Raw genomic sequence first — 26939 nt, 5'->3', positions numbered from 1 at the left:
TCCACGTTTACCTTTTCTCATTAGGATCATGGGTTTGTAGCTGTTAAAAAAAGCAAAGGGAAACAGAAGAAAAGAAAGAAGAGGAACAAAGCATCTGCACGAGGATAACACTGGAAGATTTATCTGAAGTGCAGTGTTTTCTCTTACCACATACCGATACAAAGTGGATTGGAATGGCTCAACCCAGCCAACTCGTCCCTTCTGTGAACAGCAGTACGAAGCTGATTTGCTCACTTTGGGTAGCCAATTAAATTAACTATTAGATAACTGTTCTGTCATTTGCACAGCAGAAAAGCACAGCCTTCGAGCTTAGGGCAACACAATAACCTGTTCCAAGACATGGCTCTGGTGACCATCCATCCTCACCTGTGTCAGTGCAGAAAACAAACCCCCCCAACGTATCAGTAGGAGAAACACTTTCAGTGCTCAGACTTCTGCAACCAAAATCAGCAGAACAGGAACGGGGTTACTGTCATTTTTTAAATCACAACTGAGAGCCCAGTGCAGTACCATGCATCTGAAGAGCAGAAACAAAACGTCAGCAGAGTGCCACTAAGGGCTTCTCCACAGCTCTCAGCCGGACACAGAAGTCCCCTGACGGTCTGGTGGCTGCTAGGGAGAAGACATCCCCTCAGAGGAGGAAACAACATCCACTGACATGACAGAAGGCCAGGTTAGGCAAGCAGCAGTAACACCTGCAAGGCAACTCTAGGTGGTCTACCAGCAAGCAAGCATTACCTGCTCTCACACCTTTTTCTGACAGATGTTTTGACAGTCCTTGAACAAAGCTGAAGCAGGGCCAAACAGCTCTCATTCCCTCAAAAAGGAAGCGCCTCTAATTTGTGCACAGTAAAGGAGAGGTGTTGTAATGTGCACCACTCAGATTACAGAAATTAAGAAGCGCAGCGTAAATGAGACACGTATCACTAAGTAAAACCCATGCCTTGGCTACACCAGCCAACACAATGATAAAGCCTGGATTTCCTTGCTTGAAATCTCTCATTAAAACAAAAGTTTAGAATTGCTTTGCCACATTCCCAGTAACTGAGAAGCTGCCATCACAGAAAGGCCACCCCTGGCATATACCATCATTTCCTCCCCCCTCACATCTAACCCCAGTCCTTCTCATCCTCCCCTCGGGCAACTGTGTGGCTCCCAGGACAAGGGAACACAGTAAGAATGCTTTCTTCTGCTGTAGGTGTAAGGAGATGCCTTGTCCTTGAGACTAGAAGGTCTGGGCTTCTCAAGCACCGCTTTTAAGCTAAAACTTGGTTAAAATGCTGCAGAAAAACTATTTAAAACGGTTCATCTGCAAACACTGCCTCACATGTGAGGGTCCACATCTGTGACTGGCATAATTCGACATAATGCTCCTTCAGTCAGCAGTGAGAGGAGCAGAACTTACGGCTTCAAACTTAAGAGGCCTTTCTACCATAACCACCGAAGACAGCTGGAAAATTATATTTAGCTACAACCAGCCATTTAACCTGGCATTGTCATGAAAAATGTCTGTTTCCTTGACTCATCCGTCATCAAAGCATAATAAACTTGTAATCAAAATGATATCACTTCTACTGTTGCTGCCAATCTTGCCTTAATGGATTTAATTTAGTAAAATTTGAAGAAAAAAAAAAAAAGAAAAGTTTCCATGTGCCTGCTGCAGACAGCAATAGCAACAATGGCTTCATAGGGACTGTGGAAAAAACAACAATCAATTCCCCAGTGGCAAAGTGTTCTGCCAACTGGATGTTGCTAGGGCACCACAGGGCTGGGGGGACTTATCTGCACAGGACAGAGCTGAACCTACCTGCCCTTTCAAGGAAACGGAGCCAAAAGAGTTAATCTTTCTTTTTTTCCCATTGGATTTTCTCTGCAACACATGCCACTGGCTGGAATCCAAGCCCAGGAGGGTTGTTTGCTGTGGTATCAGGAGGGTTTGTGGGGAGCGTTAGGAGGGTTAGGCCTCTGCACCTGTAGGTAACATTGCAACATCTCACTTTGTAACACTGATGAGATGGCAAACTGATATTTATTCCCCTTTGGCTATTTGCCTCCTTCAGAAGTTTTGTTCTTTAATTTTCCCTTTCTTCCAATCACTCAGGATGATGGGCCCAAACTGAAGTTTTAGGCCTTTTCACCGAGCTTGACAAGTCCAATGGCTTCTTCTACTACATGAAAATAGCACCCACTACAAGAGAAAGCTTCATGAAGCTCTGCATTCAAGGCACGCGCTCCAGAGCTAAGATACAGAGTGACTTTGAAAGCTCTGGTAGCAAAAACGATGCTGAAGTCACTGAGAACTCTGCTTGGGTCCTGATGGCAAGTGTGGTAAAATGGTATTTTCAGCACCTACAGACAGGTTTCTACCAGTGTTAGTCCTGGTGCCTCCATCACAGAGCAAAGCCAAGAATAGGAAAGATTGCAATAAATCAAATTTCACTCCAATGCGAGCAAGAGTGGCTTCCTATTTAAATTAAACCAGGACTATGACACATGAACAAATGGCTTTAAGTTGCTCATAGGTACCTTTTGACTTGAAATAAGAAAGTGGTTATTATACCAACAACTTCAATACAGAAATACAACTCTGTAACAGCTTTCTTGGGGCCAACAAGCCTAACTAGCTTTAAAGATGTTGACAAGATTTTTTTTTTTTTTAACCATTTTAACAATTTTTTTAGCAGAGGACTTAATGTCGTGTCCTATTATTCCTTTCATTTTTACACTGATGCTCCTCCTGCATTACTCAGAAGTGTTTTAGGAGGCAGCACAGGTATAGACACATTGTTTATGAAGAAAAACAGAAGGGAGGAACTGAGGCAGAGTTCAAAAAAAACACCTTTTTCCTCAGTGGATGTGTATAATAATCTGTTTTCCCTCTTAAAAAATAAAAAATGAAAAAAGAGCTAAAGACTTTGGCAACTAGTATTCATTCTCTACTGGGTTTCTTCTGGGAGCTGAGCATTTTGCATTCACACTCTGAGGTGCAAACAGGGAATTCATCTTGGGACCCAGCCAGTGTAATATTATACCAATGGGTTGATTCAGGAGCAAAACCTTCAAAGAGACTCACACCGCTGAAATTCTGGAGAGAAAAAAGGAATGACCAATGTGCAAGTAACTACATGTGTCAATGGGCTGTGACTGAAGCTAAAGGACTTGACTTTGCATTCCTCCTAAATTCAGGGGGGAAACTGGGGCCGGAGGGGTGAATCACCAGAAGTTTTGTTCAAGGAATGTAAAACAGAACACAGGGTCTATTGCCCCCACTGGGATTTCACGACCACTTAATACTGGTTATTTCATTAGAGCCAAAGCAGAATCAAACCTCAGGTCTAAGGAAGCCCTTAAATAAGTCTTTACTAATGTCATATTATTTTAATGGTGTAAATCCACAGGAGTCAGTAGGGCTATCCAAGATTTACAGAGATAAACGTAAGCAAGATTCAACACTTAAAAGGTAAGTTTCTTAGACCTATGACGTGTTCATTTGCTAGTCTAAGCAGAGGCATAAAAATCATCAGTGAACAGATGCTAAGCAGAGAGTAACAGTGAGAATCAGATCTTGCCTCAAAAAGCTTTCCAAACTGATGTATAAAGAAAAGTATGTGTTTGGGACTACTGATCTGTGCTGGTGAAAACCAGCATCATTCCAGTACCGGAGGAACATCCACTTTTGCTGGCCAAGGCTACAGCCCTTGACTATCTTTTCCTTCCTACAGGGAGGGACACAGCTCTTATCTGGATGGGGCACTGCACAGATGTGCTCACCTCAAACAACACACCTGGCATGACACACCATGCCAGCTAGGACTGATAGGCATGAACCAGGGAAGACAAGTCAACACATGCTTAGCCTTTCTGGTAAATCTGCATTACTTCATTCCCAAAGAAGAGCAAATCGCCCTTTGGAGTCCACAGAGGAAGGCTTATTTCAGCAGCTGAGGTCCTTTTTTCCAGCCTGCAGTTGAGAAATGCTGCCTTTTTCCAGTCAATATTTGCAATATATCAGGCTCCTGAGGGGAAGAATAAGGACCTGATCTGCTTCTTGCTTACGCCAGGATAAATTAGAAACAAACCCATCAGTGTTAACAGCCTTCTATGAGTATAAAACAGGTGTAAGTGAGAGAAGAAACAGGTCTATAAACTCAACTGAATTTAAAAATCAATGTATTATTTTTTCAATCATGCAAAGATTAGATTACATTACATATATACACACACATATACAGTTTTTAAAGCCTCTCCAAGAAATCAGAGAGAAACTAAGCAGGGCATATGGAAATTTAACTGTTTGCTCATAAAAAGCTGCTAAAATCTGCCAAAGTTAAAAGACACTGTGCAGTCTACTATACAGCCTTGTTAAAAAGAAATAAATTTTAAAAGCTGCATTTTTAACTACGACTACCTGATGGGTGGAGCAGAAGCTTTAGTTGTCTTAGATAAGCAATATTTCTGTAGTATTAAATAAAGAGTTTGGTGGGAGTTGGATTTTTTTTTTTCTTTTTTTGTCCCTGAACGTCAGGATCGGATTTCTACGGCTTTAAAAAAAAAAAAAAAAAAAAAAAAAAAGCGCTTCTCGGCGCTGCCTCAGGACTGTTTGATGCTCCTTTGCTGCCACCAAGTGGAAAAGAATCATTACGGCTAAAATTTTCACGAGGAGCCAAAGCACATGTGCCAAAGGCCTCGGCTCGCTGCGCTTTCCTTTCCCGCTCTCCTCTCCCCATTTTTACCTCAGCCTCCCCCGGGCTGCCTGTGAGGGGAGGGAAGCGGCGCCCGCCGCCATCTTGGCCACGCTGCCGCCTCCGTCGAAAGCAACTGCGAGCACATGCTGGGGACACAGGCACCGGTAAATAGAAAATGAGGAGCGGGGACGTAATAAGCACACGCTATCTCCACAAAACATCTCGAATGAAAGCCATAAGGAAGGGCCTGCTTAGCATACAATGTTTCCTCCCTAATAGTCCCTCACTTCGCGTACCCGCAGAATTGCTTTCCTCCGCTGGGTGACACGCGGACGCTTTGTGGGTATAAAAGGCGTAAAGGGGAAAAAATCCTCATTTTTTTTCCTGTAGAGGGACCGAAGGACAGGGCGACACGCACCAGAAAGCAAACAGCGCCTCCCAGCCGCGCTGCCGTGAGGTAACTCCTGGCCGCCATTTTAGGTCCCGGGCTGGGCGCTGGCTGACCACAACATGGCGGCGAGGGGGGCATCCCTCAGGGGGCCCTGTACTGGGGACAGGGCGTGTGGGGCACGTGGAAATGGCCTCCCTCGAGCGCTGTGGTGATTGCTCAACTGGGAATTTGTTACACTAATAGGTTAAAAAAAAAAAAAAAAAAAAGTGCTGGTTCTTTTTTTTCAGTGAACCATTTAATCTGCCTGTTGTGTTTGCCTGAACCATGCATGATACGCCTATGTATTTAAACAAGATAGCTGATGGCAAAGCAGATACCACTGGGGATTATATTCCATGAAAGATAAAATCTGTCTATAGTATTACAACACTGATGAGTCAGCTTCTTTTTGTTGAGATAGGTGAAGAGGAGTAAGGAAGAAACTTGTTTTGTTGCTTTATGTGCAGATGGGTAGTTTGTGTCTAGGGCTGCAGCCCCTGCTGGAGGGGCCTAGTGGAGAGAGCTCAGAGACATTTCTGTGCAGGTGCTACAAAGGAATCAAAGTGTATGTTGGTTTCAAGGGATATATACACTGTTCACCTTTCCTTTTAATTTAAACTGATTTAACATACTATAAGATGTTTTCTCTGTTTTAATAGATCTTGTTTTTGTTGCAATTACCGTCATTTAGGTAATACCACACAGATGTGCCCAAGGAACCCAAACTTGTGAGAAGTCCTGAAGAATTTCTGGCAGTATTTCTTTCATTCAAAGCTAAGAGACAGGAGAGACACCCAGTTGAATTATGTTGAAAGCAGACGAAAGACTGAAAAAGAGATGAAATGGCCTTTAACCACAAAGGTAATTAAACAAAAGGATTTGCACACTGTTGTGGTGTAATCAAACTGAAAAATGTCTGTCTCTTTAATGTATACAAATAAGCTAACCTACTAAAAGTCTCAGATTCACTAAAAGTGGAAAAATGGCCAACTTCTAAGCTTATGGTTATCTGGTTCATTTTCCAGATGTCTTCCAAAACCTAAATTTTAAGATGCATTCTTCAGTTACGTCACAAAGAAATGCTCAGATAGCTTTAGAACATGGGGCCCACAGATGTGTTAACACACACAGTGCCAGCAAAGACACTCCAGTTAACACCAGCTGAGAATCAGCTCTTTTTTGTTTTATGTTGGTTGGTCTTCGGCTGAGATGCTTGAATAGAGGAAATCATTGCTAATCTTTGCCAGCTGAACTAGTAGCCACTGAGGTTTCTGAGGCCAGCAGTCTATGCAGTACAGGCCTTGTCTTAAAAGACTTTGAACCTCAAATTCTTTTTGGACAGAGATGAATTTACCACTGTGCATTAACTTAAGGCTTGGCTCAGTTATATCTTGGCTTTTTGCTCACAGACTGAAAGTTCCATGAGGTCAGAAGACTACAGTTCAGAAGTCACTGGAGCTAATGGCAAAATCTAGCCTCTTTGCCTTTTGAAAACCTGTGCAAACAAATCTGAGGGCAAAATCTGGTCCTTACTTTTTATCTGCTAGTACAACCTCACCTGGATAGCAGGAGGCAAAAAGAAAAACTTTTTCCAAGCTTGTTGTGTTCTTGTTAAACTTTTAAGTGGGCCAAATCACAATCTGGGTAGTTTGTCCTGGTTTCAGGAAGAAAAAAAAATCACCATAAGGAATCTAGAAATCACTATAAGGAATCTAGAAATATTCACCTATGCCCAGAAATGACTCATCTGCCAAAATTCCTTTGTGTAATCCTGTATTTAAGGAATGAGGTTGATTTCTTAGTCTTTAGTGACCTCAGCGTCTTGTAAAAGAGTGCCTGTAAAAAATGAAAAGCACCACCACCAAAAAAAATAAATTAAATGGACCAGAGTTCAGTCTCCATTTTACCAGCTCAAACCTGGATTGGCTTCACAGTCTTTTTTAAAAAAAAAGTCTTTTTTTTTTTTTTTTAAAAAGTCTAACAACAGTAAAGTTTCTTTTTGTTATTTTTCAAGTTGTGACAGAATACTCATGTTTCAGATTTTTAATACATTTATCATAGTTAAACTTTGAAAAGAAGTACACTTTCACTGGAGTTATATCTTAGGAAGGTGACGTGCGAATGAATTCCATTTAGTTAAATTGATACGAACTCCAGTGTGATCTTAATGTAAATTAAACAGATGCATAGGAAAGCATCATTTGTCTACATGATTTCGTTTTGAAATCTGAATAAAGCTACATTAACACAGTGCTGTTGCGGAGTTGTTCAAGATCTGCAGTTCTGCAAATACATGATGTTACAGAGCCCTGTCATTATATGAGATAAATTGGAATTTAACTGTAGAGCCCATATTCTTCTCAAAGCTGTTTGTGGCCTCAAAACTGTGCTGGGGGCTCATTAATGCCAATGACCATGCATGGGAAAGCTGGAACACATGCAAATTTAGAGCCAATTTCTACTATGTCATTTTCTGAGGTTTCTCTAGAGCCCTAATCTGGATAGATTTTCACTGGGATAACTTTTCTCTTTAACCTCCTGACAATTTTATTTATTTATTTTTTTACCTCAAGGAAATAAAGTTACAGCCTGGAGAAAAACACAGAAGTTTTAGCTAACATTGGCAATGCAACCTATACTTAAATAACCACGTTTTTGAGCACAACTGTAAGAGTAACTGTTCAACCTTTCCAGGAAAAAAAATGAAAAAAAAGAAAAAAAAAAAAAAAAAAGGCACACAAAACAGCCATGACAGAGACCAAACAATACAAATAGCTTAAAGCTGGCTAAATTATATAAGTCTGGGAACGGGTCATTATAATACGGAGTTGAGGCACTCTGCGTAAGTAGGAGTGGTAAGCCCCTCTACATAATAAAAGACAAACAAAGCTTAACAAACTCTGTCTGCATCAAGGAAGCAGCCTTTAACTAACAGACAAACTTCACTGGAAATCAGAGACTTAAAATCAGCTAGATTTTAGTGCTGTTTTTGCTATACAATACATACAGACATGCATACCTACATAAAACCAAATTCTGTGCTTTTCTGCTGGATTTTTACTGCTCTGGCTCTAACTTAATCGAGTTGAGGTTACTTAAAGGAATAGAGCCTATGATGTTACACACAATCACCAACAGTAGCATTTCATTAATAATACACACTTTTGATTCTGATACACGCTGAGAGACCTGTTTGCCATTCAGGAGATGCGTAACATGCAGGTGGATGTGTACTGTGTACATACACAGACAGCAGCACCTCGTGAGATTTACTGCCTTGAGGAAATGTTCTCTCCATGGAAACATTGCACGAGAAAACATGTTTGGTCTTGTGTTCAAGTTGGGGAGTAGGTTTGTTAGCCCAGGGCAACAAATTAAAAAGACTGTTTATGCTGTCCAGCTTAATGACGTTTGTTACTAGGCATCTCTCCTTCTCACCTTTTAATAATAGGGACAGTAACATTTTGCCTTCAAACAACAATAAATTTGTTCCCACAAGGCTAAAACCACTGAAATGATGAAGAAAAAATAAACATTCTGGAAGACAGAAGAAAATAAAATCTGAAACATCTTCATGAAAACGATCATTCATATCAAATGAGAAGATATCAAATACTACTGCTTTCCAGGCAAGTTTACTTGTGTAACTCAGCAAATGCTTATTTACTTTAACAGACTGTGCTGGTAAAACACTGCTAAAATTTGCCCTTAGAGTTGCTACTTTATAAGAGTTCATTTGCAAGCCCAGCTAGACTCTATTTCTTTTTCTGCCTATTCTGAATCATTGTTGTGCAAGATGTTTCACGAATTTCAGGTGATCCTTACCTTGGAAGTGATTTTGTTGATGTACCCTACAGATAGCCACTCTAGGTACCTTAGAAATCAAGATTGTCTTGGTGTAAAGCTGGAACAGAGTGAGACCCATTTTCTATAACTTAATATAGGCTTTAAATTCCTCCATGGAATGTGTCCACACTAGACAGAGAAGAAGCCTCTTGGCAATACTGAATTATCATACTGAATTGCTTCCATCCATTTGCTGGGACTGCCAAATTGAAATGATGCATTTCAAGGCAACCCTACACTGAAAAGTAAAAGATAGCCTCTTAAATGTTCCATTTATAAAGCTTTTTATTCACAGTCAAATTTAGTATCCCCTCTGAAATATATCACTTTACAAAATTGATACCTTGCCATTACAAGATTTCCACGCCATATTCACTCAGCTTAGTAGTAAAAACAAGCCTTCTCTCTTTTCCCTTTGGTACAGCTGATGAAAACTGAGCCATTCAAGGTCTGCTTCTTAGATCACCAGCACTAAGTATTCCATAGGTCTGTAATCTTCTCCTAAAGGGAAGGTTAAAAGTCAGCAAAAAGGCAAGTTATTAGATCTATCAGTAAAATATTACGAACGCATCATATTGGAAAGCAGAAGTGGAAAAAAAGAGAAACACAAATGCTGAGGATGATAAGAGTGATCTGCAAGACAAAAGCATTCATATAGATACTCTGGAACTCAATGCGAGGTATTAGCACTCAAAGCAAACAAGCAAAAAGAAAAATGATGGTGTCACAGTGCAGAACCTTAATGCATTTTTTCCTAATACGTGACAGCTAATTCTAAAATGACAAATCGCATTATTTACTTTATATATTCTTTCCCTTAAATTGCTGTAGCCTAACTTTTTTTTTTTTTAATCACTGCCAATTAAACTTTTAAGAAATGTGCATGTGCAGTGTTTTTTTTTAACAAATGCCCATTTTCAGATCTGTACATTATGACAAAGGCATAACCTGTCCACATTTGGGCTGCAACCAATTTAAATTATTTTGTCTCTAAATTGGAAAGTATCTTTGGCTTTAAGTTTGCCAGACTTACTTTGCTGAAGAAGCAGAACATCTCTGCAAAGTCTCGTGATCACTTCTCCAATTATATTCTGATTTGGATATCACTAAAATGTTCAGCTGAAGTTAATTTTTTTCACCTTCCAATTTACATAAAAATGGTGTGCTGTTGTTCCCTTACACCTCAGCTCTCTAAAGCAGCTGGTCAGCAGCTGACAGAAGCCTTCATCCAGGTCAACCACAACTCTTCTGGGGTTGCAGAACCAAATCCTCATCAACCCCTGGCCCATGATATTTACTATGAAAACCAAGATTTTTCTTTACATTTTTAATGGTCCCAGCCCCACAGTTTAAAGAATAGAATTTGGTCTCCCTCTTAATTCCAAGGAAATTCTTAATCCTGAAGAATTCAGAAAGTTATACTTAAGAATTTAGTTTATTTGTGTAGTTAAGTTTCCAAGGTAATTTGATCCTTCTTCAGCTTTTATCATTCCAGATAACTACGTTCTGAGGAGATTTCCAATGAAACTGTAACATTAATACTTTTTGACAAGGCTTTATGCTAGTATTGATTTTTACGACCAGGAGAAATTAGGATGACATAAAACATTCGCTCTTGAGGATGTAGTTCTCCAATAATAAAAATACTGAAGGAATAGAAATGAACACCAGTGATATGTTGACTTCCCAATTCATGACAAACGTTTATAACAATGGGAATTAAATTTCTAGTCAGATCCCTCGTTTGTTTGTAGTCGCCGTAAGCTGTTTTACTGTCTTCGAGGAAGATCAAGAGCTATTTTCTAGGAACAGATCTGCAGCAACTTCACACGGCTGGGGACAGTTTCTACAGTGTAACTTCTTTTTAGTTCTGGTAAAAATCTCTTTACATGGCTGTGACAGTTAATGACTTGGAGTTTTCTCCCTGCAATATTTTTCTGAGAAGCACAGGTTTGGGGGAGAGGGGAAAGGCTCTCTCATTAGCAACTTAAAGAAGAAGATAATTCAGACTGAAAAAAAAAACACTTTGAGTAGTGGGCCAGCCACCTACTATGAAGTCCCAAGCCATGGATTTGATAACTGAATAATTTACTTTTCATGTCCAACTGCAGCAGTTCAATGAAGCCACACTTATTCAAGGACCAAAGTTCTTTAATGTCAGTGGAAATTCTCCCACTGACTTCAAAGCAGATTGAATCAATGACCATCTAATGACCTCCAAATTAGGTCATGCACACAGCTTCCATGGAAGCCCCCAAGTGCTGTTTATTTAAATGCAGTTATTTAATGCTAACACTAGCGTGGCTTAAAATCTTGAGTTGCATTTTCATTTTTCTAGGTTTCCTTTGGTAAGCTTAGAAAATTCCCCAAGTGACCTTCTATCAAATTCTAGTCATAGCTGCTAACTTCTCGTACTCTTAGCAATATCATCGCTTTATTATGGCAAAGACTAGAAAGCAAGAAAAGTCCAAAGACCAGCAGCTAACATATTAAATGCACGTATCAAAACACAGATGTAACTTTAAAAAGTAAATACTATTTAAACTTTTAATTTGAAACTTGAACATAAACCCATCTAAGTTTGACATCATTGATCAGCCTCTGGTTAGTCCAACGACATACAGATCTGTAACATAAATTAAGATTTTTACATATTTTTCTCATTGCATTGGTTAAAAACATTCTCAGAAGCAGCAGTTTTAAGCTTTAATGTACTTGCAGTAGCAAAACCAAGATAGAGCAGGGAGGTGTCACATGTACCTTAATGCTCTCTTTAATTACCTTAAGTTCATTAATACTTAGTACCGGTAACTTATAATAGCAATGCTGTACATTTGCATTAACCAGTGCAGAATTGGCATTTCTGCACCGTATTCCACACATAAAGCAACGGGCCTAGAAATTGCCCGGATATTTTCCTAGATTTTCAGGCCTTTTCAGACCCATTCTACAAACTAAGGCTCACATCCGTTCATGCACACAGACTCTGTTTTGTCATTTCATATTTGAGATGTGTAAAATTAAATGCATATCCTGAAGTTCAGATGTTCCTAGGAACACTTCAGTGATAGATACAAATACTTGGCATTCATGCTCGTGTATTTCAAGCCTCTTTCTACTAAGGCCAAGAGTCAGTAACAGGACCATGGTGACGCTCCTCCGTTTGCAGGGGTTGTTTTCTTTGCATTGGAAATGCCACAAACACAGGCTTTGTCACCAGAATATCCATACAAGCCTAAAGCATTTACAGAGTTGCATTTGTTACATGTATATAAACTGGCTTATCACAAATGCCAGCTACCTGTATAATAATTAATTATACCAGACAGATTGCTACCTCAGTAACTCTTAGCTAATATCCTTGCATTATTCTTATTTAAACATTTACCAATGAAAGCTGTGTACTTCACTGGACGCTGAATTATGATCCTTTTCAGAAATTAACCTTTTAAAAGAAAAACGGTAATTGAGAAGCTTAAGAGGAAAATCATGTAATGGAAACGTCCTTCAATTCCCTTTTAATTAACAGCATTGTGCATAAATACATACTGATCTACCTGTTTCCTCAAGACAGCGTGCCAAAGTAGAAGACACCATCTCCCAGAAAATCTCTGTATTATAGTGCTTGTGGCTTGTGCCACTTTATACCACTTCTATCCTATTTTACTACTGATTAGTTCATAGGAAATCTGTCCTCTAAATTAGAAAAAAAAAAAAAAAAAAAAAAAACATTAACTGTGTTTGAGATTGACATTTTGAAACTCATGCTTTGCATATGAAAGTATCTACACCCATACAAGTTCAGAATTCTGATTATATCCTACAGCCACCATTTGCAGCAGTAAGTTCAAAAGGGTTGCAGAACAGGACAGATTTCCAAATAAATTGCCCAAACCTATCCGAACACACCAAGAGAAGAGCTGCTTTACAAGAGTATTGCTGTCTTTGTTGAGAACACACTTGGAGTCTTTCACATTTTTAGCTTTAGTCACAACAGAAGACTCATGAGTCTAACAGCGCTCTTTTTTTTGCATAACTCTGACATTAACCTGTAGAAACGAAACAGTCTCAATTTTAGCTTTCAGCTGGCAAACGTTTACGGGGCTTTGACACGTATATGCACAAGTAGTCCCGTAGATTGGAGGCTGCAGTTAGGTGCCTGCGTGAGCATCTATATAAGCAAATTCTCTTTAGTTAGATTGCTTTAACCGGATTGAAGGAAGTGCTATTTATTCAAGATTTTATTACAAACAAAAACATGTAAATTCATATTAGTCACTGAAAAAGTTTCTACAATACACAATTGAGTTTATTAAACTTGATAATCTTTTAAATATTTATCATCAGATATTCAATGACAAGAGAACCTTCATTTTAGCACCTCATTCAAATTAGTCCTGATTCTGCATTGCACGATGCAGTACGACTCTAAGGACCACAGTCATCAATTGTAAATCATCCAGCTTGCAGTACTATAGTAGGTGTACTGGATTTATCTGAGGGAAATGAATAGTTTGCAAGGCAGAAGAGTAGTTTGAACTGTACCAGAGAATGCTTTCCCCACTGAAGATCTGAGGAATAGCAATGAATGACCACACTCCTACCACCTCACAGCACATTTCTCTGTGTCAGCAGTGAGAGATGAGCGCTGCAGACAAAATTCCAATCAAGTTCCTGCCTGTGCTATTTCCTAATAGCTGTCCCCTGGCTGCTCCTTTGTTCAGCCCCTACAAAGAACCCTCTTGGGTTATGTTTTTTTTTTCTATTGACTGACACAGGGGCTTAGCGTGGAATTCAGGCTCTTTGCTCATAGCCCTTGAAGATCAGTTTCCTCAGAGGCAACAGAAGTAAAGGAATATGGCACAAATTCAAGTCCAGAAGCTGAAAAGGAAACAGTTTAACACAGTGAATAAACCTTACATACACTATGAATGCAGCATTTCACACAACTGACAGTGGGAAAGTAAACTTTTTTTTATTAACATAAACACCACAAACTGGACAGCATCATTTGAGACTAGTTTTAATATTCAGGAAATTAAATACATATAAAAAGTGTCAATCATTCAGCAGTAAAAAAAGATAATTCTTAAGCATTATAACAAAACAACACTAGTATCCATTACCAGCAAGTTTATGTCAGGTCATCATCATTTGAATAATGAAATGTTACTTCTCTAGCATCAAATGGCACGTTTGATACATCAGATGTACATATAATGTGATTACCTCAGTGATAACTTCTAGACAAAATACAATCCTGTAAATTATTATTATTATTATTTTTTTTTTTTAAAGTATAACTTCATCAAAATGTTGCTATATAGCACTTCTGTTAAACTCATACAGCTTACAAACCACATTTCAGTAATTCTAGGAGTCTCTGATTATATAAGGATTTATTATATTATAAAAAATTAGTCCATCTTTCTCTTTTTTCCTTTAGCAGGAGTTTTGGAGGTACGTTCATTTTCAGGGCTTGGTTCCCACAGTGCATTTCTTACAAATCTGGAAGCTGCTCCTTTATCAAGTTTAGATGCCTTTTTCTTGTCTGCTATTTCTTTGACCTTGTTCATATATGTTCTTATTCTCTCCTAGAAAAAAAACAACACACATTTCACACCATTCTTTCAAGATTGCTGCTAAAGTAAAATCAATGAGTAGAAGCACTCCACATGGCATACTTCTGTGACCGTAATACACAGAAAAAAAATCACATCTTCTAAATATATATCAGACTCTTTGCAAACTTCAGGCTTCCCTTTTAGCTGATTTTCCATCACAGATATCTACTGTACGAATATTTGCCTGACACCCATCACCAAGTGAACATGAAATACTACAAATTTACAGTGAGACAACAGAATTTTATTTATCTTGCAAAGTTAAAACACAAGATACTGAACGTGATTAGGAATTTGGCCCATGATTTCCAGCTGTACCAGAGGTTTCTTTCATGACTGTAAATAACTAAAAAGTCTGTTTCCACTGTCATTCCATAAAGCGAGGGAATACTTTCCTTTCTTGTCATCCTTAGTCTATCATAACAATTTAGTGCCTGCGCTTTTTTAAACAAAGCATGGCTCCGATTCAGCCACGTCCCAATTTAATAATCTATGTACCAAGTCATCCTCAGCCAGTTCCGTGATCGATAAACAAGGGTACTCTGAGGGTGTAATTAAAACCCTTTAAGACAGGAATCACCCTCTGAAGTGCCTGCTACTCTCCACTAAGTAGAGGGGACATTTACACTAATTCTGTAAAATACATAACTTGGCTGACAGATTTCACATTTAGATGTTTAGTCCAATTATGGCCTTGAACTTGAGGGTCTTTAGGTATAACTGAACAAACAATAAACAACAGTAATATGTGCGTAAAGCACATCCAATTCATGTGTCAGGTAAAGTAATGTGCAAGTGTGGATTAATAGAAGGATACTGATAACTAAATACATGCTGATAACCCACAGCCATTGATAGCCTTTTTAATCAGGAACATAAGTTACAAAATCTACACTACAAAACTGATTTTCAGTCCTTCAGTGACCCATACAAGCAAATGATTTGTCAAAAAGTTGGACACTCTTTCCGTACCAAAAACCTAGCTTTAATGAAGACAGCCTTACAGAGCCCGAAATCATGACAGACTGCAGTATTTCTTTGGTGACTGATATGGCGAATGAGAACAGGTGGCAAGCCTACATGTATCGGCATGGGAAGAAGGAGCTGACAGATGTCAAAGTGGCAAAAGAAATGAACTCTGATAGCTTGAACGTGAGCTTTATTAATATCGTTTGAATTCCAGTGTACTCTCTGTATATACAGAAGGAGCAATTCTAAAAGCAAAACAATCATGACAGAACAGTCTTTTTTACTCCCTTTCCACACAAATAAGAACATTACAATGCTCTTGGAAGGAAGGAAAGCACATTCATTCACCTTCATACTTGTAAAAGGAAAAGAAACCTGGATATGAATCTAGCCTATGATAATTCACTCATTCTTCAAGTTAAAATGACTGGCAATTGTGAAGTAAAATACCAGCATAAAATATCCACAGCAGAAGAGTTACAATTTATTTTTAGTATAGCTAAATTAACGCAATATTCAGACGCTATATAATATAGGAGGAACAAGAAACTGATTGAAAGCTCATGAAATATTAACTGATCCATTTTTTAATATGATACAGTCTAGACTACTGAAAATCTCACAAAATTAAAAATAGAAGTATTGCTATTCAGCCTTCCACATTTTTCAGTCCTATCTTCCATTGCCCAGGTTACGTAAGGATTACATTTAATCTAAGTATATGACAATTGCCCAGATTTAATGTTTTCATTTATACAGGAATTAAAATGTGTAGCTGTAAGTTTTGATTTCTATTTTTTTCTTCACGCTAAATGATTTGATTTTTTTTTTTTTTTTTAAAGTCAGCAGAATTTTCAAGATACCAGGGTTTCTATACTGTAGTCATGCATCTAAATGGAATATAGAGACAAACCTAAAAGATTTATTATAGGTTGTAAATATGTCACTAATGCAGAGTTACTGGACAATACACATACAACTGGTGCCAAAAAAGCTTTTAGCTTTGTTGCTGAACTAGATTCTTTACTGCTGAGAAAATGAATTAATGGAGGACTTGGAAGGGGGGGGCTCTTTCCCGTCTCTGCTAGTAAATCAACCACACTATACTTTCAGAGTCACACAAAAGCAAGAAAAGGCAGCCTCAGAGATTAACATGATTCCAAGTATTTATAAGAAAAAAATGCCATATTGGAAGTGATAAATTATTATCAGACATGTAACATTTTTCCATTTAACAGATACAAGTGAAAAGCTATTCTGTTCAGAATTCAATTCTCAAAACAAAGGTGGGGAACAAATAAGATGATGACACTTTATCTTGTTCTTATTTCAGCAGGCTCTACAGTGATGCTTTAAACCGTATTGTTGGGAACTGAAAATATGACTTCCTTAATGTAGAGAACCCAGCAGGGCATATGAACAGGCAATGATGTAACACTATGTAGCATATGCGCACTATTATGGCAACATACCAATTTTAAACATAGATTTTAAATATACATTTATTTCTGTGTGAGTTAACTGTCCTGGGAAAGTAAAGTATGGCAATGCATGCATCATAAGAATCTTACCAGTTCTTGTTTCACTGGATGTTCCTTTGGATTGATTCCCTGAGTAGCCAAGTACACTACAAGAAGAAAACACATTTTTTTGAAATGGAAGGCTGTGATGACCAAGGGCCCAGTCAATTGGTTATATAGGGAAGTGTAGTTTCCACATAAAACTATTAACCTTAGTGTTAACTGTATGGTTAAGTATCTGATGCACTACGGTCACAAAATATTGCAGTTTAAAAATGCATATATATATAATAAATAAATAAAAATACATAGCGTGGTTAAACCTTGTCCTTTCAAGAAGGACTGAAAAGGTTGCCAATAACAGGAAAAAAAGGCACAAAGATCTTCATGCATGTACAAAGTCAGCCTTTGTAATTAGCAATTTTTGATTTGGATTTTCAACATCATTTACCCCAAGAATGGCAGTAATTTGGGTCCTCAGGGTAATTACTAGTTTCTAATTATTTGGCTATGAAATATGGTTATTTAATGTTTGCAGCTGTCTAGAAATGTTCAAATGGTGATCATTTGAACTATTTCTTATCATATACTTACCCCAAAACATTGAATTTAATGTGTATGCTGAAACCAAATCCAGCTTTGCTTGCTCAAGAGGCTCTAACTAGAATGAAAAAAAAAAAAATTACACATTAAGCAAGATGTGCACAGATTTTAGTAATATTCCCATTTTATAATTGTATATGAATGCATTCATATACACTGAATGAGCACTTAAAAAAACAAAAACAAACACAAGTTCACTAAGAACATATCCAAGCCTACTTTCCTGCCATCACAGAACCATTCCCTCCTCTTCAAGTATTCACACCATTTTTCCAGTTCAATATTAAATGCCACAATCCCCGATAGCCGAAAGCACAAAATCGATTAGCACATAGCTCAGACTATTGTTCCCATAGTCAGGGAAAGTCCCTATTTTTTCCACAGAAACTTAATTCAAAATAGTTTCTGCTACCACTGGAATTAAAAATAACGTCTTACGATTGCTGAAGCTCAAATGCAAGTATGAACGTTAACACTACACATGTTAGACTGTGTTCAACGCATGCTGGAATACTTAGGGCTGCACAGCAAAGGAAGAATAAAGGTAATGAGTTGTGTTTTTTTTTTTTTCCCCATCCAACTGTCAAAGTCAATTTACTGTTTTAGTCCTATAGGATTTCCAGAAACTCTGATAAGATCATTGTACAGCGCACTAGTTCCAACATGGATACTGTCAAAAGATTGGTGTTGTCAAGACCATTTTCTTCATTTATTTATGTTAGAAATCCTCAGAGAATAAAGAAGTTCCCTCACATGTTAGCTTTTTCTTGCCTTAAAAAAAAAAAAAAAAAAAAAAAAAAGGAAGTTACATGTTAGATCTTAAATGTTAAAAGGCAGGCTTGTATGAGGTCTTCAAGCAGTACCGTCCTCTACCTTTGTGTCCTGATGAAACAACACAAATTTTTCAGACTTGTGCTTATAACACAGCTAGAGGAGATAGCTCAGGTTTTCAAGCATCAGATTCTGCAAGTCTGGACTTCTAGAATCAGAAGATCAATCCTTAGTGTTGCCAAATCATCTTTGCATCCTTCTGTATTAACCAAGTTCCACGAAAGTTTGTAGCAAAAAGGTCTCAGACAACTGTTAGTGAGCTCTCCAGTCCAGAAAACTAGCATGCACTTTCAGGAAGATCTGGAATAAGGTGGAATGCCCTTTACCTAAACGATTTGCTGGTAGAATCATCACTTTTTACCTTAGAAGAACATATATTTCATTGCTTCGTTTGTAACACCCTCTGGGTACCTTAGCAATGTGAGTTTCAAACAGGGTAGGAAGTGTCATATTTGTTATTTGTCTGTACAATGGCTAGCCAAACAGACCCTTTTATTCAATTCAGGTTCCAAACTACTCCTGTTTTAATAACAGAAAGGCTGTCAAAAGGAAGATGATTTACCTTGTAGAGAAGCTCACTTCTAGGAACAGACATCATTGTCTTCAGCATCTCATCTACAGAACTAAGAGATTTTTCAAATGTTGTAAGATAATCATGAATTTCAGTGGGATATTCTTCTGCGTTAATATCATCTTCTGACGTTTCCATCTGGAAAAAAGAAACAGAACTAATAATCCTCCCTACAGACTCAAAAAGACTCTTAAAATACAACGCGTTAACATTTATACATTAAACATTACAAAAAACATCTTCTGAAGAGTTCTAGCAAGTAACATCAGTGCTGACACAGTTAAAGGTCCTGTGGTTTCAGGGATCTCTCAACTGATGTGCAGAACTGCATGAAGGAGCATTACAAATGACGTGACTGGAGTACCTGTTCTTGTACCAGCCCTAAACCAGTTTTTAACTTTTATGGTCTGTGACAGAAATTATTTGCTTGCGTAAAAAAAGTGCTCCATAAATCACGGTACACAGAGAGCTGCACCAAGCAACAGGCAGAGCACTAAGAAAGCAGTGACAGGGCTTCAGCCCATCTTAGGAACAGACATTACTTCAGCCTCAGAGCAGTTATCCAGCACCAGTTATGTCAGGGTCAGTTACATCTTCCAATCCTAAATTTAGGATTTGGTCCAAGAAACTCTTCTTGTAGACCCTGTTTTTGGAATTCTCTATGGGGTATTATAATCTGCGATATAACTCTACCAGTAAATGATGCTGAGCTCATTTTGATTTCAGAATATGCTGCAAATCTTGAGGACATATCTATGCAAAGCAACTGTGAGATCAGCAAGGATGTGAAAAATCCCAGAGCCTTCCATTTTTGATCCCAGCATTCGTGGTAACATGGCATGGCTACTGCCAAGCCATCTGGCTGCTGGCTTACGATCAAGATCTTTAATTCCTCTCTAATCATAAATCACTTATTATCTTGGGGAGTTGATGTTACTTAAAGCTGTGTTATTTTCTACAGCTTCTACTGATTGAGCAATGATTTTTTAAAAAATGTTACAAGGAAAGAAATGAAATATATCATTTTCCTGCCCATTTGCTGGGCTGCATCAAGAACAGCGTGAGCACCTGGAGCACCGCAGCCCCTTCTACGTGGGGTCAGTGTGATAATCTCACTGCCAGCTGCTGAGTACAGGGGGCGAGAGCATCGGTTGGAGAAACTGCACTTTGCAAGTTTGATCTATGAACACCAAGCCATACAGCCCATGCAAACAGCAAGGAAACAGCAAACAGCTGTCACATCGCTGGAGTTTGTTTTAAAGGTTTGATCCTTCCCTTTTCCTGGCAGGAGCTTGGTTTGTGTGAGAGAGGTTTCTTTTTATTTATGTTGTCTGCTGGAGGTCAAGCAGGACAAAGATTGGGAGGAAAAACAGTGTGGAGCTATTTTACTCAGGCTTGCCTACAACTTGTTTTTAACCACAGCAGCGCGATGCCAAGCATATGATCAGCCAGTTAACAAGCCCAGTTCCACTGCTGTTATTTGCACGGTTTAGAATTATAATCCTACTCTGCTGCATGACTTTGCATCCTGGTCAGAGTTCGTATAGTGTTACAATTTGTTGAAGGTCCCCTCGCTACCCCAGCACTTAACTCACTCCATCTAAATACCATTTCAGCCACCTGCAGCATATCTGAGCAAGAAAGCTGAGTTGAACTGACGAGATACTGTCACAGAAAGGCGAGATACCAACACAGTTATTTCTGCCCTTTATCATAATATTGTTTGCATTTCATTCTGTCCTGGCTACCTGCACCCTTCTTACACTGACTGAGCAAGTCCACTGTCTCTGTTGCTGTGTTGTAGTCTTAAAACACAGCACAAAAACCATGCAAAGCTACAGAAGGAACTAGACTCTCCCAGCTGCTGATACAGTTAAGCCTGGTTAGAAGCTATCTGTCAGCACACAGTTACTATACTTACTCACACAGGGACAGAGGTGTAATCCAATCCAACAATATATGGGGCTTTGCCATTCTCTCCGATCCCTTATCTACTACGGTCTAAATTTTACAGACACGCGTGAAAACACTGACAAATTCCAACTTTTCTCTCTCCCTTTATCAGGCCATCCAGCACCAGCAACTACAGAAAAAAAAAAACACAGCAAATTCCTACAGCAGGAATATGTCACCAAAACTAGTCCCAGCTTTTTTACCACAAAAAATGTGATAAGAAAAAAAAAAAAACGTGGACAAACAGGCACTGCAACATACACGACATTCTTCTCAGTATCCCAAGCTAGACCTAAAGAACGAGGCAGAAAAACTACAGGAAGATAGAAGGAAAGAACAGATGCAGCCCAAAATACATTTTTCTCTGATTGCTGCCTCATGAATCAGAAAGAGCTGCCCTGGTAACATGATGTATTTACTTGGCATTTAATTAGCAAAGAAAGGGAAAAACTGCTTCAGCCTTCCATGGAACAAGGCTGCACGTTACCATGAAGTCTACCACGCACAGGCTGTCTGCTGCTGCTGCCCTGGGAGAAGGAAGAGTTTGTTGGACTTGTGTTTTCTGTTCATTTCAATAGGAACTAGAGCAAGTTCCTCCTCCTGCTGTGTAGGGACTTCTCTCTTTTCATTAGACTATTGTTTCAGCATTACTAATCTCTAAGCAGGATACATTGCAGCGTTGGCACATGCCAACAATACGGCAGCAGTCAACAGCCTAAAATAGTTTTGAGAGCATTAAATCAACAAGAACAAACTTTACACTGCATCAGAAAACAAGGACACCGGAAAGTGTTTCTGCCAAAATCAACACACAGACTGCACAGTCACACCTGCTGAATGACAAAGCCAAGGATGCAAGGAACTAAGACCTATCAGTGGCTCTGTAAACATGCCTAAAGGCTACGCTGCCCTCGATAGCTATGTTTCAGTGATTAAACCACAAACAAGATTTCCTCAAAGCACTGCAAGTGTTTCCCTATGCACTTCATGCAAGCAGAATTTTAATTCTGTTCCTGAAGTGGATGTTTACTGCACAGGATTTCTTTGTTGGATTTCAACTGTATTTTATTTGCCACAGAGATCAGACTTCAAAAATTAGACATAGTGCAAATATTAAGATAAGTGAAGATAATGAAAATATTTGCTGGATAAACATTTGAATAATGGGGAAAACTCGGGGAAATATGGATAATAAAGTATTTTCAATATCAAGTAATAACATAATGCAGAACGCATAAACTGCGGTTGCGTGATGATAGTACTTTATAAGATCTTTAATTTTGAGAACAGAAAGGAAAGTTCACAACCCATAAGCATAAAATAGAAAAGGTCTACTTTGATTAAGGACAATGAGGCAAACCAGAAGTGATGAAAAACGTGGCATGACTTCATAACATCCAGCCAAAACACCTCTCCCTTTTAACTCTGAGGTCAAAAACTCTCATGTAGTTTACGGGGGAAAAAAGGCTAGAAGAGATACTGTACTTGAGGAAGAAAAGAAATTTAAATCACAAAAGTAACAAGTTTTCTCATGAAAAGGATTTAATTGCATTTAAGTCTGATTAAGAAGTGCCAGAAAATGAGTTTTCACAGGTGGTAATTCTCATTTATTCACCAACATGACTACATTTATGTGAACTACTTAGAAAGCAAGGAACATCTTGTTTTCTCTCCCGTTAACACAGTATAAACAGTGAGGAGGAATACACTCAGCATTCAGAAGGGGGAGGGACAGAAACATTGGAAAAGAAATACATAAAAGAAACATGAAAAGGGGAAAGCAAGAGAAATGTCATCTTCTGCAGGCTATATAAAAATGACTAAATGCAGTTTGCTGCAGTGCTAACATGGCTATTGATCTAAGATCTAACTGCATTAAATTCTGCGTTAAGGAATTTTATATTAAAAAAGCAGATGACTACACACAAAGCAATTAGCAAAACTGTCTATGTCCATATTTATCTGCCAGGAGAAGGAAAAAAAAACTCTGCAGACTCCTCCTTTCAAGAAAAGCACAACCATGGCTGGCACACAAAGGTAAGAAAAGGAAAAAGTAGAACTGTGGATAATTTGCAGGTGGCTTTTATGAATATTCTCTGAATTTACGTGGTGCTTAAGCACAAGCCTCAGAAATCAACTGCCAGCTGGCTTAAAAAAAAAACAAAAAACAAACATTCCCTCCTGCCCACCCCAAGACCAAAATCATATCTCTCATACTGAAAGATATAAACCCTAATTAGGCCCTGGGTACACCTGTGAGAGATTTCACTGAAGATGCATGGTGAAGGTAACAGAAGCTACAGGCATAGATCGAGGTGGTAACAGGAATCCACAAAAGATAGAATTAAAATATGCTCTTAGTGTCACGCACATGGTTTTCACCTGGAATTAAAAATGCATGTTCAGGATAAAAATTATGTCTGAAATAGTTTCTAAAAAGCAAACAAAAAACAGAAGTAATTCAGCATCCTTTGCATTTACTACTGCATCTCAACACTTCATGTTAACTCTTGTGTTTTTTTAAGCACTAGAAGGCCTTATCTTCATATTGAGCTCAAATCTTTTTTTTTTTTTTTTTTAGATCATTCAGCTAACAAAAATCAGATGAGACTTTCTTCCTTTTCATTAATATCTGCAGGCTACATGAAGAAAACCAAAAGAAACCCAAACCCTTTTGATCCGGGTAGCTAAAATGCTTTCAAACTTAAATCAAATGCACTAGCAACATCAGTATGATCAACCATCTCCACCAGCTCTCAGGACAATGTGTGTCCTCCCTCTCTGGAGTTCCGACTCACAACCTGCAGCAAATGCAGGTGATATGCAAACACAGCAGAGTCTGTCCCTTCTGCTCTAACCTGAATTCCCTGCCACAGCTGTAGGACCAAGCACTTGGAACACACAACAAGCATTTCAATTTAAATCTACCAGAGATGACAACAAAGTTCTTTGATTACAAACCTCTTTGGGGCAAAGAAACCCATTTTATTTTGGACAGAGATACCCATTCTATTTGCAAAGCCGTAGTACAATAGGCTCTGATCTGTGAGAGAGACTCCTCAGCATTACTGCAGCGTAACAACTCCTTAGTTACCTGCTACTCATCACCATGTCCACAGACCTGTTTTGCCACTGATGCCCTTCAAGCCAGCTTGGGGCAGCTGGAGAGTGCATCTAGTACAAGTAGTCAGAGCACTCTTGAAACACCAACTCACAGTCTTGTTTGCAAGAAAGATTTCCATTGCAAAAGCAATTAAGCCTACCATGAAATATCAAGTATGCACCAACAGGCTTACCTTGATCCCCTTAAAAATATCCCAACTTGAGCTCTCCAACATGCCCCTTGCGCTACAATGCAAATGGGCAACAACCAAGCAATCATTTTCAACCCCACCTCCAAAGCTAGGCTCCAGTCTGTGTCCCAATGTGCACAAAAATACCCTGTTAAACAGCTCACAGCCACAGGCTCTGGCTGATGGCACTGAGATCCAATTTCTTCAGCCTCAGAGGATCCGCAAAGTTTATTTTGCTCTGTCTTAAAAGACTATCAAAATTTCAAGGAAAGGACTAATATTGCAAGTGAGCCTTAACGCTTCAGCCCATGGGGGATATGACATGAGAAACGGGGTATCTCATCCTGGCCCTTATTCACTTCAGCCCCTTATATACACAGAAACCAGCTTTGATATAAACCTTCAACTTGATCTGTATGATTCCCAAAACATTTTTATTCTCTGTGGAGTGTCATCAGCTGTCCTGGATTCCACGAGGCTGATGACACCATCATTTCCTCTGCTGGACAAATGCAGCATACACTGGCTCTTGCTCAGCTCGAACCTGTTAGTACTTCCATCAACAAGTACAAGGATAAAGACAGCTTTCTTTAGGTATGTCCAGAACACTTCCTAGTGAGAGGTTTTCCAAAGAGCTCTCACACTCCAGACTATTTTAGCACTGTCCAATTCAAGACTGGGACTTTAACGTGATGTTAAATTTGAATGTCTAAAGTGGTTTCTAAAAATACTTTTGGTCGCACTGAACCTCTCAAGAACTTCTACAGCAAAATGCTATCCCCTTGCATAGTCTGAACCACTCTGACAATTTATCTGTAACCCAATTTGTTTGTGACAGCAGTCAATACTTCTGTCCAACCAAAATTCTCCGAAAATAACCAGCCTCCAGTCCGCAGCTGACATATGCTCCAAACCATGGAGTTTAGTGCTGCTACCAAAATTTGCTGCCACTTGTTTCCTCTAGACACTAACTAATAACTAATAAACTGACAAAAAGGAGAACAACCCCTATCAGCAAAGAAAAGGGATATGCAGAATATCACTGAAGTGAGTGAATAATACAGAAAACTAACCTGGGACCTGGAGTTTTCACAAGGAGAGAATTAAATAAGAAATCCTTGTAGGATGGAGAAGAGATGTGCGCTGGCCTGACACAGGAAGAAAGTGCATGGCAGTCACGATAGCCTGACACAGGAGGGAGAATAGAGAACTGGGAGAATAGAGGATATATGGAAAAAGGAACACAGCAAAACAATTTTCCAGCAGAGAAAAATTGAGCTTATACAAGTGAGTGAGAAGAACACTGCCTGTGTGAAGAGGTAACTAAATGCGGTGTGCACCCCAAGGCCCAGCAGGATGACCCACAGCAGGCCTGCACGAAGAATGGAGAAAAGCAAATGGAGTGCACAAAGGAAGCTCAGACAAATGTAGTAGAATCTACAACCTCAAAGCTTTCCTAGTCCGTTACCACATCCCTTTGGCATCAGTTCTGAAGTTAACAATATGAAGCCTCGCTCTCATTCTTACCCCTCAGTCAATCACCTTTATTTCTTCTTGCTGTGCTGCCTTCTCCAGCTCTGGTTCTGCAGCCTGCAAACGTGGTGACCAGCACTATTCCAGCATCCTGTTTTATTTGGAGGGCTTCATGCTTTTCTCTGCTCACCACTGCATCCCATACATATCCCACATTTTTCTACTGATGTTATTAAAAACAAACTAACCTTTGCTAAACGCTGGCATTTTATATAAAAATCCGATCATCTGCGCACACATGAAGAACCAACTAGAAACATGCCTGTCAAAACGGGCTGTGCAATTTCTGCAAATTATCCAAACGCCTGCATTTCTGATAGGAAGCCTAAGAATGCCAACAAACACCTTAAAGTTGTTAAAAACAAGGCTTTTTAACCGACATAAGCTAAAGTTCAGTTTGCGAGTCCCCTAGTAAGTCACTAGTGGCAACTAAAGGTCCAACCACGACGCTGTGACACAGGAAGAGCACAGCTTCGCCTTCACGAGAGCTCTTATACAAACTGCTGCCTGCCTCCCGACGGGACGGAGCTACTCAACCACTTTACCCACGGCCTGCACGTGCACGGCGGATTTTCCCGTGGAAAAAAAAAAAAAAAAACAGGCTTTTCTCACAGCAATCACTAACTAGCGCTCACTATTTAACATTCCGCAAGCGGCAGCGCAATTTTAGCGTTATTCAGCCTCGAAACGCCCTCACAGACCCCACGAAGCCCCCCCCTCAGGGCCGTCCCCTCACGGCGTCCCCTCAGGGCCGCCCAACGGCCGCGCCACGCGCCGCAGAGCGGGAAGGGGGGGGGGGGAGGGAGGTCTCCCAGGTGGGGCTGCCGCTCTTACCTCCGCGCGCGGCTCCGTCGCGCGGCTCTGACGTCACACCGGGGCCGTTGGGCGCGAGGGGCGGCCGTTGGGGCCCCGCCTGTGAGGGAGCGGGGCGGGGCGCCCCTCAGGGGGCTCCTGCACAAAACGTGAGCATTTTATTAATTGTTTGGCTTGCTGCTCCGTGCTCTGATAAGGCTGGTGTGAGCCCAAACCAGTCTTTCCCCTAATGTTGGAAGCGTATCTAAAGCCCTTCAGGCGTTGTACT

General features: G+C 39.5%; 1 protein-coding gene across 4 annotated transcripts; it reads right to left on the bottom strand.

Moving 5' to 3' along the window:
* Positions 1-13968: 13968 nt before the first annotated feature.
* On the bottom strand, positions 13969-26765 carry C1D (C1D nuclear receptor corepressor). 4 transcript variants are annotated; one of them, XM_082755686.1, is made up of 5 exons: positions 26693-26765; positions 19071-19217; positions 17669-17735; positions 17126-17181; positions 13969-14555 (listed from the first exon to the last, which is right to left on the bottom strand). In XM_082755686.1, the coding sequence occupies exons 2-5, from the start codon at positions 19215-19217 to the stop codon at positions 14379-14381; spliced, it is 447 nt and encodes a 148-aa protein (XP_082611812.1). In that variant the 5' UTR covers positions 26693-26765; the 3' UTR covers positions 13969-14378. The 4 variants fall into 4 exon arrangements, with proteins under 4 accessions (XP_082611812.1, XP_082611814.1, XP_082611811.1 ...); XM_082755688.1 differs by lacking the exon at positions 26693-26765 and adding an exon at positions 25868-26422; XM_082755685.1 differs by lacking the exon at positions 26693-26765 and adding an exon at positions 24329-24593.
* Between the last annotated feature and the right edge of the window lie 174 nt (positions 26766-26939).

The sequence above is a fragment of the Aythya marila genome (assembly GCF_965140915.1).
Source record: "Aythya marila genome assembly, chromosome: 3".
In the NCBI taxonomy this organism is placed as follows: domain Eukaryota; kingdom Metazoa; phylum Chordata; class Aves; order Anseriformes; family Anatidae; genus Aythya; species Aythya marila.
This window is presented reverse-complemented; position numbering and strand designations above follow the sequence as displayed.

Bases quoted from the DNA above. Each gene is read 5' to 3' on its own strand.
- C1D (XM_082755685.1), bottom strand. From the start codon at position 24,370: ATGTTGGAGAGCTCAAGTTGGGATATTTTTAAGGGGATCAAG. The intron at 17,736-19,070 runs GTAAATCATCTT...TTTTCATTCTAG, and splicing joins GAAGTGAGCTTCTCTACAAG to TTAGAGCCTCTTGAGCAAGC. The intron at 17,182-17,668 runs GTAAGTATATGA...TTCTTCTTGTAG, and splicing joins ATTAAATTCAATGTTTTGGG to TGTACTTGGCTACTCAGGGA.